At 50.7% G+C, this 17,640-nt stretch overlaps 1 protein-coding gene across 10 annotated transcripts in view; it reads right to left on the bottom strand.

The window, feature by feature from the left end:
- FRMD4A (FERM domain containing 4A) overlaps positions 1 to 17,640 on the bottom strand; it is a 609,448-nt gene that overhangs the window by 74,246 nt on the left and 517,562 nt on the right. For all 10 annotated transcript variants that reach the window (XM_059184088.1, XM_059184090.1, XM_059184094.1 and 7 more), the window contains one exon: positions 14,332 to 14,418. In XM_059184088.1, the coding sequence (XP_059040071.1) occupies positions 14,332 to 14,418 (87 nt within the window). The remainder of the gene's footprint in view (positions 1 to 14,331; positions 14,419 to 17,640) is intronic.

Below are 17,640 nucleotides of genomic sequence, written 5' to 3'. Positions count from 1 at the left end.
GCTGAGCTGCCAGCCGTTTGCTGGAGCAGTTTTGTTTCTGTGCCTCTGTGTTTTTTCCCCAGAAAGGAGGTTTCCTCTAGGAACCTCCTCTCTTCCTCTAGATTTTCTCTCTCCAGAAGGACTGGTCCTATTTTATAAAAATATTTTTTTATCTCCTCTTCCTTAGATTCTGAAGTGTGCAGGTCAGTTCGGGGAACTATGCGTTTAGGGGAGGGGGGGGAGCCAAGGAGGAAACGGACACTTGGACTCAGCAGCCAGCGCTCCCTGGGGCTTCCCCAGCCCATTCTCTGGGACATTCACGGGAGTATTTCTGCCAAAGCAAGGACCATCCTGTATCACAATGGTCTTTTTTCCCCCACAAATGTCTTCTCTACCAAGCTGTAAGCCTCCTGAGAGAAAGTTCCTGGCACCTAACACAGTGCCCGAGGCTTATCAGGCACTCAAAAATGGTCTGTCGGGACGGTGAAGTTTTTGAAGTAGGTATTATGGCAATGGAAGCTCAGAAAGGTTAAGTCACTTTCTCAAAGTCACACAGGTACTAAATGATGGGAGCTAGGATCTGAACCACACTGTGAAGAACTGAAGGGTTGGACCTAGACATCCGCTTACAAGTAGAGCTCTCAATGGGAAGGCCTATGGCAACAGGGAAGTGGCAGTGAGGGCCAGCCCCAAGAGCCACAACCCAGGAACCACAGCCCTTCCCCCTTCCTGGTAGCCCTGCCTGAGCTCAACTCTATTCCACAGGCAACCGGGGGCATCTATGGTCGCGAGGTCCATCTGGACCTCGCCAGACCTGAAGAGACACCCACAACTCATTCTGCCTACAAACTGTCTGAAGTCAGCTGGAGGCTCCTTGTGAGGCTCCCCGCCCCCATCGTAGGGTCTTCTACCCCACCCGCAGGCACCCACGTGAAGCCCCAGAGAGCTGGGTCTGAGGGCCTCATGACCGCGTTCTGGCTGTGCCAGCATTCAGGGTTCAACAGGCTCACACTTTCAGGAAGGTGAGGTTAGCCTGGGTTTCCCCTTAGAATCACGCTCATTAAGTAAAAACACAATCTCACAGAACTCCCTGAATATCATATGGCTCAGCAGAAATGAGCTGCTAAGGTCCCCCCAAGACAAAGGGAAGGTTACTGGAATCAACAAACAGGGTTTCCCAGCAGAGGGTTTCCTGTCCTGCCTGAGAAAGAAAAGGCATCCAGACCCGCCAGCTTGGCTCATGGCCCTGTAGGAGTTCAGTGACACACCCCACATGTCCCAGGACCGTTAGCTTTTTGGGTCCTTTTGGTGCAAGAGACAGAAGAATAAAATCGAGGGATGGTCCAGATGGAAGGAACTCCTTATGCTTTCATCATCCCATCAATAAGCCTAACGTGTGAAAACGCTGGTGCCTCCCTCCTCCCTTCCTCTTGCTTCTAATGGGCTCCTTCTCACTGGAGTCTTCAAACCCTGCCTTACAGGGGTGACGTGCTTGTCGTGATGTCCACGAGGCCAGTGCAGGTGGACACGTCCCCATGACTGGCGGTGGGACACAACACGCTAATGCTCGGCTCTGCTTTCACTCGCTGAGCAGCTGTTTATGGAGAAGCTATCATGAGTCAGGCACTGGGCTAGGCAGCACACAGGCAGTACTGGGGAGAAAAAAAGAAAGAGAAAAATCTCTACATTTTTCTGAGGGGGGAGGTAGGCAAATAAAACTACACAGTAAGGAAGGCGGAGCAAAACAGGTTCCAACGATGAACAGAAAGACGATAGGATGAAAGCTAGTAAGGCGGCTGGGGGAAGGCATCACTGAGCCACCACTGGAGTCCTTTCAGAAGGAAACTAGGAGGGGAGTCATTTGCCCTAGGAGAGGATATGGGGAACACAAAGGCCCACGGGCACCACTGGTGGGGGCCGGTGTGTTTGCTACAGTAATGCAGAAAATATGGAAGGAAACATCAGACGACAACAAAATATCCTTCAGCCATAAAGAGGAATGAACTCCTAATTCATACTACATAACACAAGGACCCTTGAAAACATTCTAAGTGGAAGAAGCCAGACCCAAAGGACACAGATACTAGGATTCTACTCACACCAAATGTCTAGAAGAGGGGACTCCACAAGACAGAAAGTAGATTCAGGGGGCCTGGGACTTGGGAGATGACATGGGGAGGGACCAAGAGCTCTCTGTGGCTTTTCTACAAAAAATTGACCGGTTTGACTGGTCAATCCTAGTTTGGATTAATCACAAATCACAGGATGCTCTTTGGCTAAAACTTCATAAAGCTAACTATTTCAAAGGAGCCTGCAGTCCAGGACAAAGGGCCCCTGATCGCAGGGGGCTCCCCTTCTCCATAAGAAGCACCACCGACCCGTCAGAAGGTTCTCCTACCAGGGCCGTCTGCTTGGAGTTGCTGTGGTGGCTTCTGTGGGTGACAAAGGACCCTTCCCCCACCCGCCTCCAGCCTGACAACTCTGAGCTGTGAGGGTGAAGGCATCTGGGGAAGGGGGCGGGGTTGTTCTCCTCAACGGCTGTGGGACCTGTGGTGCGTCCCAGAGTTGGCTGGTGGGAAATCTGGTCAGGGAGCTGGTTTTTATGGTTTTTCAAGCCCCACAGCTGCAAGCATAAAATCAATGATGTACCTAAACACATTCACGTGTGCAGACATGTGGAGGCAGCTCCCTCAGAGGGGCTCCTAACGCCTCCCACAGCCAGGGCTGGGTTTGGGTTTCCAGTCAACAAGAGGCCTAGAGAGAGATGGGCATTCAGAGCCACTCTGGCTCTCTGCACCCCCAATAAAAGGCCGGGACAGAACATTCAGCACAAGGAAGCTGAGTCTGCTCTGTTCAGGGGGAGTCCATGAACCACATCTGATGCTAGCATACATCTAGCATTACATAACATCATTACATATACATTAACCATTTCTAGAATGATTGTAGGGATTGGTGAGGGGGCTTACAAAGTCCCACGGAGCCATCAGAAACACCTGTTGGTGATGCTGGGAAGAACTGGCTGGTCGGATGTCACGGGATTTCACCGGCCACGCCCCTCTAGAGTTGCCCCAGTTCTTGGCTCAACATAGGGTTGTGACAAGCTGTGCTGTGTGGGGGTGACAGCGCCCCAGCAGAGCAATGGCTCGGGATATGGAAATGGAAGCACCAGCTGAGGCTTTAAGATGATCTTTCTTTTCAGAGGGACCAGTGAGCAGACCACCCTGTAGTGGAGGCCAAGAAAGGGTCAAGGGCAGGCTTGACAGGCCAGCACAAGCCTTGGTCTGCTGTGACAGCCCTGGCTGGTCTGATGTCCTGGTTGGATTGCTCACTGGGGCCGCCATCCACCACCTAAAGCATCCTGGTTTTGGCATGATAATCTTATGGTCACGAAAATACTGATCCCCTATGATTCCACCCAGATGAAGTGCCCAGACTCACAGGCACGCAACAACGGTGGGTCCCGGGGGGAGGGGATGGGCCATGGTTTAAGGGGACAGACTTTCAGTCTTGCACCGTGAAGGAGTCCTGGAGACTGACTGAACGACAATGTGGATATACTTAACACCAAGGAACTGGACAAGTAGAAAGGTTCCAATGGTAAATTCTACGCACATTTAATCACAATTTAAAAATTAAAAAAAAATTTTTTTAAGCCTCATAGTTGAGACGGCTCTGCAACTCCTCACCCTCAATTGGGGTATAAAATGTTTAGGGTCACCTGGGTGGCTCAGTTGGTTAAGCCTCTGCCTTCAGCTCAGGTCATGATCTCAGGGTCCTGGGATTGAGCCCCGCCCGCTTCAGGCTCTCTGCTCAGAGGGAGTCGGCTTCTCCCTCCCCCTCTGCCCCTCCCCCTGCTGTACTTGTATGTGTTTTCTCTCTCTCTCTCTCAAATAAAGAAAATCTTTAAGAGAAAAACATTTAGAAAGGTAGAAACTGAGGGAGAATATTAGGGGGAGAGAGGTGTGCTGTGAGCCTCCCCGACCTGGGGAGGGCAGTGGAGGATGCCTTCTGCAAATATCCTGAGAGAGAGCTCACTAGGGGTACCGGGAGAGCTTGAGGGCTACCTTCTGAAGTTAGGGGAACCAAAAACGACTGCCTCACTTCTTGCTCCAGAGATCAAAACACTGAGAAGCAGGCTGGCCATGTGAATCGGAGAAGGGAAAGGATTTAACTTTAAGCCAAGCTTAGAGCTTCGGTTGTTAGAAAGGACTGGCACTCTAATTACTTAACGAAATCAATTTTGCTAATCAAAGTGACTGTGAGGCTTTGTATTTATTACTTAGAAGTGATCCGACAAGTCAAAGGACTGCCCCTGTTTTCAATCTAGGGAAGAACCCATTTCTAACAAACACTATGCGATAAAAGAGATTTGCCTTTCGAGAGTCCCAGGTGATCGCTGTTCTTGTTAGACTAGTGAAGTCTTTGGGTTTTCATGAGCCAGAGAAACCGATCTATTCCTGCATCCCTGCTGGCTCGTGGTTCCTTCTGGAGTGGGTGGGGCTCTGGGATGCTCCTTGCAGGGGTCTAGGATCCAACAATAGCATTTGGTTTTGATTTGCTTCTTCAACTTGCATCCAAGATCAGTGGGGTTCCCTGAGTAGCGGGAATCTGGTTCTGTGACTTAGAAGAGTCGGTCTCCAGGCGGCTGCTGGCCAGGCTGCCTGGGTGTTTATTAACATGTTATAAATACCTAGGCTAGTGTTTGACCCCTACTCTCCACGCATCACCGTGGATGTTTATACAGACCATCCTCCTCCGCAGGACAAGAAGCCTGAGACCGGGCGAGGTTCTGGGAAGCAGTTGAGCCCTGGAAGACCTCACGCGTCATGGAAGGGACAGGTGTGTCACTCAGGGAGAAGAGCTGCCTCTGCTCATCTCATCAGGTCTCCCTTGGGCTCTGTCTGAACCGGGCAACCATCAAAGACAGCCAGGGGTTTGCCTACTTAGAAATGGGCATTTTCTCTTTCTACCACGTTCTTCTGCGGGAATGTTGCCCTTCATCCCTCCTGTTAACTGCTCATTTCTAGTTCTATGATGGGCTCGCCTCTTGCTTTGTTCAACTGTTTCTAGTCTCCTGACTCTCCCCACCTCAAGAGTCCTGACTGTCTCTATTAGCTGTCTTGCTGATAAGAATCCGAGGCCTGGAGAAGTGACTTGTCTTACAGCCCGAGAGCTAGGACTCAGGTGTCCTGACTAGCAGGCCAGCTGTCTTCCCACTACAATTAACGGCAGGGCAGGTAGAGGGGGCGCAGGGAACAGGAACGTGGTGCCCAAAGGGTTAAGCCAGCCCTGTAGGTTAACCCCCACAGCCAGTCCCCACCCCCCACTCCCCCAGGACCATCTGGCTGGGATCTTGAGGGCAGAGGGCACCCACCTCTATGGGGTACCTTCCAGCAGCTCAGCCCAGGAGAGCTTGGGATCTGTCTCTCCCAAATGAGTAATTACATTCCTCTCCTTCCGTAGGGCTGCTGAGAAACTGCTCTTCCAGGACAGCTTCTTTCTAAGGATGATCCCCCTGGATGGGGCAGTACTTTGAGTTTCTGCTCAAAGACCTTGTCTTCTGCCAAAGTGCCTGATTGACAGCAGCACGAGTATTGTGGGCCAGTCGCAACAAGAACACAACAAGATACAAGCCGTGTCCTTGGAGCTTTGGGTAACTTAGGACAAGGCTCTGACACGGCTTTCACAGAGACTTGTGCGAACAGATGGACCTTGGGTTTCCAGATCCAATGACCAAGGGGAAAACAACAACAACAACAACAACAAAACGGTTGTTTTAACAAAGAGAGATTGTTTGCTCTTCATGGCAATTCTTTTTTTTTAAGATTTTTATTTATTTATTTGTCAGAGACAGAGGGAGAGAGAGCGAGTGAGCACAGGTAGACAGAGAGGAAGGCAGAGGCAGAGGGAGAAGCAGGCTCCCTGCCGAGCAAGGAGCCCGATGCGGGACTCGATCCCAGAACACTGGGATCATGACCTGAGCCGAAGGCAACTGCTTAACCAACTGAGCCACCCAGGTGTCCCTCTTCATGGCAATTCTGCCTCTTTCGCTCGGTATAAAAGAGGCCAACGACATTTCCTATGTCGGGGGCCGCAGCATTTTTAGAGAGAAAGTAAAACTCAGATGTCAACATTCAAATGGAGAAAATCTGACTCTACCTCATGGCTTAGTCTCCATTTCACAGATATAACAAGAGAGTCCCACAGAGTGAATGGCTTATCAACACTGTTTTGAATATGCTGGAAGGACTCGTGGACATGGAGTGCCGAGTCCCACCCGCTGACTGTCTGAGTGCACGGCTCAGGCGGGGACGTGGAACGTGCCCCTTTCGCAGGTTCCAGGGTGGGGGGCTGTGCTGCTGGTCCATGGCCATGTTCTGAGAACCACGGCTGTAAAACCCACATGCCCTACTGACTGGTCTCTCCCTCTTGGACTGATGGGCTCATGCCTTCTCTGAGAATTGCCCTCCATGGTAGGGAGCCACTTTGCCAAGGTCACAGCCCCTTCCCTGTGGGTCCCCTTCATCTAGTGATTGGGGATTAGGCTCGGCCCCCCCGTCTCAGGTGTCTCTGATGGCTCCTCACGAGCTCCAGAGCTTGGTCCAAGCCTGCATCGTAGCTCAGCCTCCCTCTCTGCGGCGTCCTGCTTCCTTCCCCTGCCCCACTGGCATTAATCCCAGAGTACTTCCTCCGTGCGAATCTGCCTTCGACGCTGCTTCCCACGGGGCCTCATGTGCCCCCTCCTGGAGGGAGGGTCACTTAAACATCACCTGCTTGGCGAGACCAATCCTGACCATCTGCCACTCCTCCTTATTCTGACTTGTCTTTCTTTTTATTTTTTTTTTTTTAAAGATTTTATTTATTTGTCAGAGACAGAGGGAGAGAGAGTGAGCGAGCACAGGCAGACAGAGAGGCAGGCAGAGGCAGAGGGAGAAGCAGGCTCCCTGCCGAGCAAGGAGCCCAATGTGGGACTCGATCCCAGGACTCTGGGATCATGACCTGAGCCGAAGGCAGCTGCTTCACCAACTGAGCCACCCAGGTGTCCCTGACTTGTCTTTCTAGAACGGAAGACGCTGACACCGTGCATCGTAGACTGACTTCATGTCATCATTGGACCATCTTCCCTGCTGGGCCGCACGTGCTGGGAGAGTAGGGACCTCTTTTGTTCCCTCCAGCAGCGCCTGGCCCACAAGCGGCAGTTCTTGAACAGGAGGGAGAGACTGGGATTCCCACGCTAGACAGAGAATTCAGCCATGCCTCCTACTGGTGTCTTGAGGACAGGAGATCTCTCTCCTACTTTGGGAAGGGCATTTCAGCTTCCTTAGAAGACAACTGATTTTTCCCCCTTTCTCTTGGGGAGTTCGGATGGCAAACTCCGGTAGAGCTCTATGTCCCCAACCACCCCATCACCCTTCTGGCAGGCCTGCTCCCCGGCTTTGAGGCAGGCCCCTCTTGGTGACCTGTGGTCAGGGCCCATCGCCTCCAGTCCCTGCACCCTTCTGGGTCCGATCCGCACCGAGGGAGATCTCTGAACTGATAGGGGGCAACCAGAGGACATCCTCCGATCCAACACTGTGAAGGAGCAAAGGCTTCAAAATATAAGGAAATGCTCAAAGCATGGCATGGGGTTCTTCCTCCACGTAGCACACTGGGTGCGGTGTCCAAGAGGGATACAGACAGCGGAACTGAGGGAGGAGCCCACCCAGGGCCCGCCAAGGCAGAGGGCTCAGCAGCCTGAAAATAAGTCAAGTGCCTCCAAACAGAAGCTGAAAAAGAGGTCGGCAGTGCACTTAATGGAGCGCTTATGGCTGAATAATGGAAGCAGGCTAGCTCCACTGGGAGTCAGTTCACAGTTAATGGAATATTTCCTGTAAATATTATTTTTTCTTCCTGTCTCATCATCAGAAATCTTTACTAATCTGGGGAGGTGACAGTAATGCATCAATTCCCTGAGCTAATGCCCCTGCTTCTGAAATACTCTCAGGAACCGTAGGAAGCTCCGCTGGCTGCTTGGGGACACAGGGCAGACCACTTACTCCGGTTCCTTCTCCAAATGTCTCAGAGGGGACCCCACGGAGCTCCTAATTGTACATCTAAGTGTGCATAAAAGCGCCCCCTAATTGCATATCAAATAAATAAGTAAATGATGTCTGCTGAATATGTAACAAAAAGCATAACGCCATTCCTCCCTGGCGGGCAGACCTCATCAGATGCGGGCTGGCCTGCGGGCCGCAGCCATAAATGACGATGAGCAGATATCGAACATCCCTTCCGGGGGTGGGTGGTGGTCCTGGAGCCACGGGTCTCCTGCTGTTTGTCCTCTAATGCTTATCGCCTCAGACAGAGCCCACAGGAGGGAGGACTCGCACTCTCCTGGCGCCCCATTTGGAAAGCCTTTCCTCTTGTAATTTATGATGGCTTCTAATGGTTCCATTGTTGGGGTGTCCACAGCTTTGAAGGGTGCTAGCTACAGCAGCATGGCAGAGAAGCAGTTCAGCGTGGCACCGAGTGGGAGCAGAGTCCTGAGTGTGGGACACCCTGGTATCCCAACACCTCTGGCCCTCGCACTTCCAGGAAGGGACTGGTGGTCCCAGAGATCAGGCTTTCAGACTTTCTCAGTTTTGCTCTAAGGAATGCAAGGTTCTCCTCAAAAAGAACCCTATGGGACAGATTTTTTCTAGTCTATTCATCTCTGCCCCGTGTGACACAGTTTCATGAGAGTTAATAACCAACACCTCCTCGAGATCTGCCACATAATTTTCATTTGAGTGACGTCCATAGCATGTCATCACGTCACCACCATCACCGTCACCACCAAGAGTCCCTTTACACAGCTGGCACTCAGTCTTCTTTTGATGGCTTAGGCCTCTTTGTTCAGCTGTAAATGCAAACTAAGACGAAGCTCAAGACTGACTTCAAGCACCCTTCAAGACTGGTCCATGTTTCTTTCTTCCCCAAGGCCAGGAGGATGGAGCTAACTTCTGAGAGCAAGAACCTTGTCCTTAGGCAGCGCTCCCTTGCTCCATAGGCGTGCACGTGTGAAAATGGACTGTGGTAGCTAGGAGCAAATGTGCTAAGATAATCTCTGCAGCTGCAAGATTCTATTTCCGGACCACTGTGACCCTCCTTCCCTTGTGTGGCCAAAGCCACACAGGCAGATGCATGGACACTGGGGTTCCAGTACATGCAAACCAAGCTCTCGACGGTGTATGAGAACTGTCCAACCATAAGGAGAGAGGAGAGGAGGAGATAGGCGAGCTGAGGCAACCAGAGGGAGGTTTCCAAGAGTCACACAGTATTGCATAGGAACATCCTGGAGTTCAAGTGTGGGGAGGTGGGCACAGGGTGGGAGGGAACCACACGTGGCTGGGGAAAGGGGAGAAGCAGAAGGATTTGCTGAGGACGTAGCGGAGTATTTGAGAGTTTATCACAGATGTGGATCCGTAGCCTTGGATACTGTTTAGGGTGCTCCCTAAGCTTCTCAAAGGAACTCATGCGTGCAGGCAAGGGCTCATGTTCTCGGATACGTGTATGTAGTGTAGATTCCTATTTTGATTTCATTCTTTTTGTGGATTTTTAAGTTTTTGGTGGGCTATTCTTCTGCAGATGCAGTTCTAAAATACTTCTGTGGGCAACCTGGGTGGTGCAGTCGGTTGAGCCTCTAACTCTTGGCTTCGGCGCGGGCCGTGATCTCGGGGTCCTGGGACAGATGCTCAGCAGGGAGTCTGCTGGAGCTTATCTCCCTCTGCCTCTCTGTCCCCCACTCACGTGTGTGCTCTCACTCTCAAAATAAGTAACATCTTAAAAATTAAAAAAAAAATACTTCTGAAGTTGGCTTTGAACTTCTGAACATACACAAAAGCCAAAACACCATTTTCAGGTGTCCCCGCGTGTTCAGCTGCTCCTGACACATGCGCCCTGAGGACAAAGAAGCGGGTTTTCTCCTGATAAACAGGAGCGGCTTGGGTTGGGGGTTGTGCATTGCAAGCCGGAGCCCATCTGTTAGAAGGCTTGGGTGGCAGTAGGAGCGTGTCATTAGGAAAGGACTTCCATGTTCTCTCTCCTCCACCTGTGAGGGACTCTGCTTTACTCCAAGTCCCCCAAAGCCACCAGAGCCTCAGAGTGACAATTAAGCAATTTAGGGAGACTCTGTGATCACAATGGCAAAGCGCACCCAACAGAGTGGCTAGAATGAGCCAGGGTCCCGCCCATTTCTGGACAGAGATCAGCTACCCGCCGCCCTCCTTTCGGTGGATCACATGGAAACACTTGAGTGCGTTCTCACAGGCGACTTCTGAGTTCCTCCGGCTGTGTTGATGGTTTGCTGATGCATACCAGAGGATGCCTCCGGGCCCTCCGAAGAAAAGGCAGCAGGCTCAGCCTGTCACTGCCTCTACTTGAATGTTGGCTCTTAGAAAAGCGCTGCGTGTGATAGAGCTGCTGGAACTGGGTCAGAGTGTCGGCTAGCTCTGCCCCGGCTGGACGTGCAGCTCTTGCTACAGAAGGGCCTCCAGGTGCGCAGAACTGGGCGCCACTCCCTGTCTCCTGAGCAGCGCTGGGGGCCCACCGTGGTGGAGCTCCGCCTGGGCCCTGAGCAGGAGTGGTGGTGCTGCTGGAAGGCTACCCTTCCAAGGAGCTGGCCCTGCCTTGAGCCTGGGCTCTCCACGCACGGAGGCACTGCCAGACACACCTGTCAAGCTGGCTGACCTTCCCAGAGCTGGGCCAGGAAGTGCAGAGGACTGCAAGTCCTAACTCCAGGGGTCCTGACTCCAGCAGGCCTGGGGGGAATGGGGAAATGGCCGCTCCGAGACAGTCATGAGTCTCTGCGGCCCCCGCATGGTCAGTTCCCTGTGAGTTTCCAATATTCACGGAGACAAAGCAGCACCTGTCCGGAACTCTGGAGACTGAGTTTGGGCACTTTCTGTGTCACTCCGCTTCGGCAGGCAGCGGAACAGACGTCCTCTTCCGACCTTGCTGATGCTGGGAGTGAGGAGAGGGAAGAGTTCCCTGCTGCGTTCCTACCATGGCTCCGGTTTAGGTCTGGTTTCCTGTGGGCTCCACCCCGCATCTTTGCAGACAAGAATACTCCTCCGGCTAATGAAACTCAGACATCTCTTCCTCGTCCAGCCCTTGCAAACGCCTTTTCTTATTTCACGGGCAGACTGCTCATTAATTTCTTAAAGAGGACTCCCCAGATGACATCGGGTTCAGGGCTGCACCACCTGGTCTGTGCCACAGTGAATGTCATGGTGGGAAACCCAGCTGAAGTCTGTTCACAGCTACTAGAAATTTCTCTGGTGTGTCAAGAGTCTCTCCCATTCATGTACCCATTCAGTCTCTGGTTCAGCTATGCTTTTGGAAATTCTTCACACTCCGGAGCTCCCACTGGATACCAAACTGCTTACCTCTCACAACAACCCAGATGTCCCAACACGCCTCAAACTCTGCAGGTCCTAAACTGCCCTTATATCCCATGCTCTGGCTGGGAGGCATTCCAAATGCCCTCCTGCTCTGACGGCCACTGTCTCGACCACACAACAGATCAATCTCACCTACCTTCTAAACATCACCCTATTACTGAGACCCTGGGCCCCCACCAGTTCTGGCCTATGCCACCATAATTACGTCCCAGTTTGCAGGTTCTGTCCTGTATTTCTCCAGCTCATCCTCCACACACTGCCAGACCGATGCTTCTAGGACAGTGAGACTGCCATCCTGCTGCTCCTCCACGTCCAATGTTTGGTGGCTCTTACTGTCTCAAAGATGAAACCCTCTTCACAGTGCCTTCAGGGCTCCCCAAGCTGCCCAGTGGGGCCTTGTCACTCTCCTCTCTGGCTGGCCTCCTCTGCCTCTTGCTTCCAAGCCCAGAGGAGCTGTGTGCTTCTCCACCTGGCACGCTGCTCTCCTTCCTGAGGCTTCCATGCACTCTGGCATGCCCGCCCACCCAGTTCCTCCTGCTCCCACTCTGCTGCCTAGGAAGACTTTTCTTTCCTCCTTAAGCCCCGTGACTCTCCTTCAATTCTTCATCGACCCCCACGCAGACCTCTCTTAGAGCACTTGGGGACACCAACACAATTATACACCTCACTTCCTGACGACCCGGCCAGGCCTTCTACCTCTGCACCTTCTGCTCAACTTGGCACATAACGAGTATGCAATAAATATTTTTCTGAATGAGCAAATGAACGGTGACTTTGGTGGTTTTATTGTCCCTCAGTTAGTAATAGATTCAAGAATCTCAACTACTGGGGTGCTTGGGTGGCTCAGCTGGTTGGGAGTTTGCCTTTGGCTGGGGTCAAAATCTAAGTCCTGGGGTCAGGCTCCAGGCTCAGTGGGGAGTCTGCTTCTCCCTCTCCCTCTGCTCCCCACGAACTCATAACTACTTCCTCAGAGGCCACAGAAGCATCAGTTACTTTGCGTAACAACTCGGTTTGAATACAGCCAATGCTCTGAATAAATATCCTGACCTTTTAACATTTTTATTTTGCTGACCTGGATAAAATCAACAAATGAGTCTGTCAATGGCTGACCCTCTCAGTCAGTGGCTGATTGCCCACCCTTTTGGCTTCGTACTTTTCCCGATCCTGAAGCCTGTCAGAGTCCCGAGGGACTGCAACAATTGATGGCATCCCTACCATGTGTTGTGCCCTACGTTTCCCATCTATTGGGTGCTATCTCATTAATTCTGCAATCTTCATTAGCACCTCAATTAGAGAAATGAAACCAGCTCACACTTATTAATAAATGAAACTGAATGCCCAAGAATACATGTCAGCATGTCTTTTTCACCCCCAGAGGGAGAGCAGAATGCTACTGCTGCATTAGAACTCTGTTCACTGGGAACTATGCACATCCGCCTTGGTCTTCCACCAGGGTGGGTGAACAGGAACTGGAGGGATTGGGACCAGGGTTTTGCGAGAGGATCTAGGAGGGTTCTTGGCTCTTGCAAGCAGGAAAAAAGGTCAGCCAGGTTCCAAAGAGAGGAGAGTGGATGTCCAAAGGAGGAGGGAGGGAAGAGACCATGCAAGGGAAAAAAAAAAAAAAAAAGCACAGAAACTTACAAAGGCCAAGTGGGAAAGAGGCAGAGGGGAAACTGAAAGAAAGAGACAGTGTGGAAGTAGCACAGACCCTGTGACCGAGAAAAACACAGAGAAACCAAATCACACAGGACCCAGTGCAGGTCTTACAGCATATAGAGAAAACTGGAGAGGTTTGGGATTTAGCCACCGAACCACATGTCCTTGGATGCCCAAGTGAATTGTTCCCAAGGGAGAACGCCCCCTTCACTTGCTCAGGATCTTTTCTTTGAACTTAACTGACTTACTGATCAACGGAGTGAAAATCCTCCCCAGCAAAGGACCATTTTCTCCCCCTATCATTTTAATAAAGCAGCTGGCTAAGGCAGATGCTAAGCAGACAGCCTACCATAAGCTCAGATATGTAATATGGATTTCCATCCCGTTCGTGGATAAAGAAGCTTGGAAAGTGATCCAGAATGACATAATGGTCCAATATTGCTTTCCCTCTCCTACAGCAAGTGTGGTTTTGATAGACTTTTAATACGAATTTCGGGGCTTGAACTGCATACCGTCTCTCCATTATTCTCTGCCAGAGGATCTGAATGACAGCTCTAGCCCAGAGACATTTTTCCATTATAATTTTTCAATTTGTTCTGGTCTGAAAAATGTGTGTAAATGAAAACAGAGAAAAGTCAAGCACTGTGTCCCCTTCAAATGTTCTGTTTTGCGTTTACGATGGCTTTGCAAACGTGGTTCTGCTTCCCTTTCTTTTTGGCAAATGACCTTATTTTTCCCAGATTTCTGATCACTTCTAATATGCCATAAACTATTTATCCGATTTGCAGGAATGCCCCTGACTCTTCTTTATTTTCACCCTGTTTTGACCTACAATTTCTTCTTTTAGCTCCCCGCCACCAAAACCAAAACAAACAAAAACTAATGAAGCACACCGACAAGCTTCGGGAAAGCTCACATTGGCCTCAGGACAGAAGAGATATATTCCCTCCCTTTCCCAAGTGCACGGAGCCCCCACCTTCCCCAGCCAGGAAACGAAGGAACAGGACAGTCCCTCAAAGCCCTTTTGCCCATCTCCTTTGGGAGAGCTGGGCCAGTTTTCTTGCCTTAAATAATTATAACAGTTCAGGTTTCCCTAGTTACCAGGAGAAAAAATATTTACCCGGGGAACTCAGACTGGACGACTGCGGAATAATCTGTATACACTCAGATTTGCAGGGGATTGGTGAGCCCGGAGGCCCTGAGGCTGCACAGTGTCATATTTTTACTCACTTCTCTCTGCGAGCCATCTGCCCACAGAGGAGAGCATGCTTACCTTCCGCGGCTTCACTTTATCATGGTAGTCATACTGGAAGATTCCTTTGTAGCTCAGTCCCAGCCACCATGGTATCCCCTGCTTGTCCTAGGGCACGGAAAAGAGTACGGGTAAATACAGGGCGGGAGAACACACATGGAAACCAAGGGAAGGCCTCTGGGCTCAGGAAAATGCAAATCCCTTGATATGGATGGAGGCCACCTCTCTCTTTTTCACCTTAACAGATGTGTCCCATCATCAACTGACGCTCAGATATGTGAACAGATGCCATGGAAGGTGCCCTGGGGTGGGGACCCAGCTCTGTTCGTAACCAGGAGCCCACCGTGGTCCTTCCTTTATGAATAAGTGACAAATGCCTTGTTCTTTGTCCTCCTTCTAAGACTCCAGGTTTCACCAAAACAGAATACCTGAGAGCATTCAAATAAAATGACCTGAGCAGAAAAACTGTCATCAACTATCAGAGCTGGAAGGGACCGTAAAGAAGGCAACTCCTCTAAAACCCTTTTTAAAGACCTTATTTATTCTTTTTTTTTTTTTTAAGGAGAAGTCTGATGTTCAGGTTCACAGGAAAATGGAGAGGGAGGTACAGAGATGTCCCACACTGTCCTGCCCCCATACCTGCAGGGTCTCCCCCAGGATCAACATCCCCACCAGAGAGGAACATTTGTTATAACCTGATGAACCTACATTGATACATCATGGTCATCCGAAGTTCACAATAGGGTTCATTCTTGGTGTTGAATCCTCCGTGAGTTTGGACAAATGCATAATGATGTCTGTCATTATAATACCACGTGGAGGAGCTTCGCTGCCCTAAAAATCCTGTGCTCTGCCTATCTGCCCCTTCTTCTCCCCATCCCCCCCCCCCCCCCGCCCCGCCGCCAGGTTCTGGCAGAACCATTCCACTCCTTGGAACCCTACAGTATGTACGCTTTCCACCTTGACGTCTTTCACTCGATGATATGCATTTAAGATTCCTCCAGTTTAAAAGACATAAAAGTCAAAGCAGGGGCACCTGGGTTACTCAGTCAGTTAAGCGTCTGCCTTCGGCTCAAGTCATGATCCCAGGGTCCTGGGATGGGTTCTGAGTTAGGCTCCCTGGCTCAGGAGGGAGTCTGTTTCTCCCTCTGCCCTGCCCCCCACCATTTCTGCTTGTGCTTGTGCACGCATTCTCTCTCTCTCTCTCTCTCTCTCTCTCACAAAAATAAATAAGTAACATCTTAAAAAAAAAAGTCAAAGCAAAGGGTTTACCCTGCTCTACTCAGAACCCATGCTATCCACCCAGTAGGCTAATGGCAGACACCACCATGCGGTCCTGTTCACCTTAAGAGATCCGCTGGACTGAGTGACTCATGCTGTCAGACAAAAGTAGCAAAATCCAAGCTTAGACCTTCTGAGACCCGAATTAGAAACACAAAGTCCCTCTCTTTATTCCTTTAACAGAGACCTCTTGCCACCAGATTATAAACTGGGATCCTACATTCAGGCAGGGAAGACTCTGAGATGTTAATTAGAGCTCCCACACACTAGGAGCCCAGTGGGCATAGGAAGCAGCCTTCCCCTACATTTGTCCTAATTGCCACACCCTTAAATAACTTAGGTCACCCCACTGAAGTTGTCTTAACAACTCAAAATTGGCTTCATGTTTTGCAAATACTCAAGAGTTATCTCAAGGTCGGCACAAAGATAAGAAAGGGCAAGGAAATACATTTGGAATTTTCAGAAAAGTTTTAGGGTATAGGATTTCCTACAAATTTTTTTAAAGGTATAAAACGTCTGTCTCTGGAAAGTGTCTGTGTGTCCTGCAACAGTTCCGGAGAGCAACCCAAGGCGGGGATTCAAGGCCACCGCAACTCCGGGGGGCAGGTGGGGGCGGCCACCATGCCACAGAACACAGCCTCTGTGAAATCACGAGGCCTCTGACCGGCGAGGCTGGAGATGGCAGGTGCGGGCTTGCTTGGACTCCTGTGCTCTTTCTCCCAGTAAGTAGGAGTGCAGTTGTGGAGGCCTGAGGATTCCGAGCCAAACACACACACGCTTCTGGCGCTCTGACCATCACAGAGTCTGTTCTGCTCTCACAGACTGCAAAAGAGCCTGTTTCTCAAGTTTTTTTGTAAGGCAGAGAGCATATATATCAGAAGCTATCTTTCTGTCAGGCTCCGGGGCTGACAGAGAAGGCACACGGGTTTACCCAAGTAGAAGACCGGATGGAGTCTCTGCTCAAAGATTTAGCAGTGTTAGACTGTCTACAGTCTAACACTCACCCGGACTGTCCTCCAGCATCTGGGAGACTCTGGTGGGGGAAGCTGGAGAGGCAAATCTCATAATCTCTCTAAGTCTGAGAGACAGAGGTGAGATCAAATGATGATCAAATGGTGAAGGAGAGAACCTAGTCCAGGCCATTCCTCCTTCGCTCTCTAGAAAGCAGACCCGTTTGCCACACATGCCCCTGAGACACAGACTAGCTGGCTGACTTCTGTGAAAGGCCTCTTGTAACACAACGGGTGTCCCAGCGTCTGCCTCATAACTGGGCTCCATAAGTCGAGTTCTGACGTTTGTTCCCGTTGCGGGAGTGTACCTCCAACTACCTGGTTCAACTCTCAATAAACACTCGCTCAGTAAATACCTACTGAGCGTCTACGACGGGTTCCAGCAACATGGAACAGAAGGCGACACACAGTCTGGGCTACCAGAAGGCTGCAGGTTGGTGGGAGATACAGGCATTTGACATGTACCAAGGACCCGCAAAGTGTTGTGCGGGCTGCCGTGAATGACACAACGATACATGAAACACGGAACACGTTCTGGCCCAAAGGAATGAAAAATACAGCTGGATGAAAACATGGGGAAAGAAAATGGCCAATGAGCAAGAGAATCTCAGGTTGGCTGGGGGAAGTGTCTTGCATTCAGGAGTGCTGTCCCCTCTTTGTGGCTGGACTCTGGGCCAGGACTTATACTTTTTCATGGTGGGGTCAGTGAAGGGAGGAAAACCATGCTTTCTCATCATCGATAAGGCCCACCAGCACCTCGTTATCTATGAGTTCAGGGAAGGGATCCCAGGAAGAGGCATTATGGATAAAATTAAAGCGAGTTTGGGAGAGGGTCCACGTTCCACTGGACTTCACAATATTTAAGACAAGAAGATCTGTCTTCTTAAATAGCCATGTACTCGCTCTGTCAGTCTTTCATGCCAGCCCTCCTCCAAAATTGCCTGCGTAGCATCTGACCACCAAGAAAAACACTGTGGATGCTGTCTAACATTTTTATTCCCTACAGTGCGTTGCTTTTACATGGAATCGCCTCGAGTTC

This window comes from Mustela lutreola, chromosome 8 (assembly GCF_030435805.1).
Source record: "Mustela lutreola isolate mMusLut2 chromosome 8, mMusLut2.pri, whole genome shotgun sequence".
NCBI classification, from domain to species: Eukaryota; Metazoa; Chordata; class Mammalia; order Carnivora; family Mustelidae; genus Mustela; species Mustela lutreola.
Note: the sequence above shows the minus strand (reverse complement) of the source record. Positions and strands in the feature narration are given on the sequence as shown.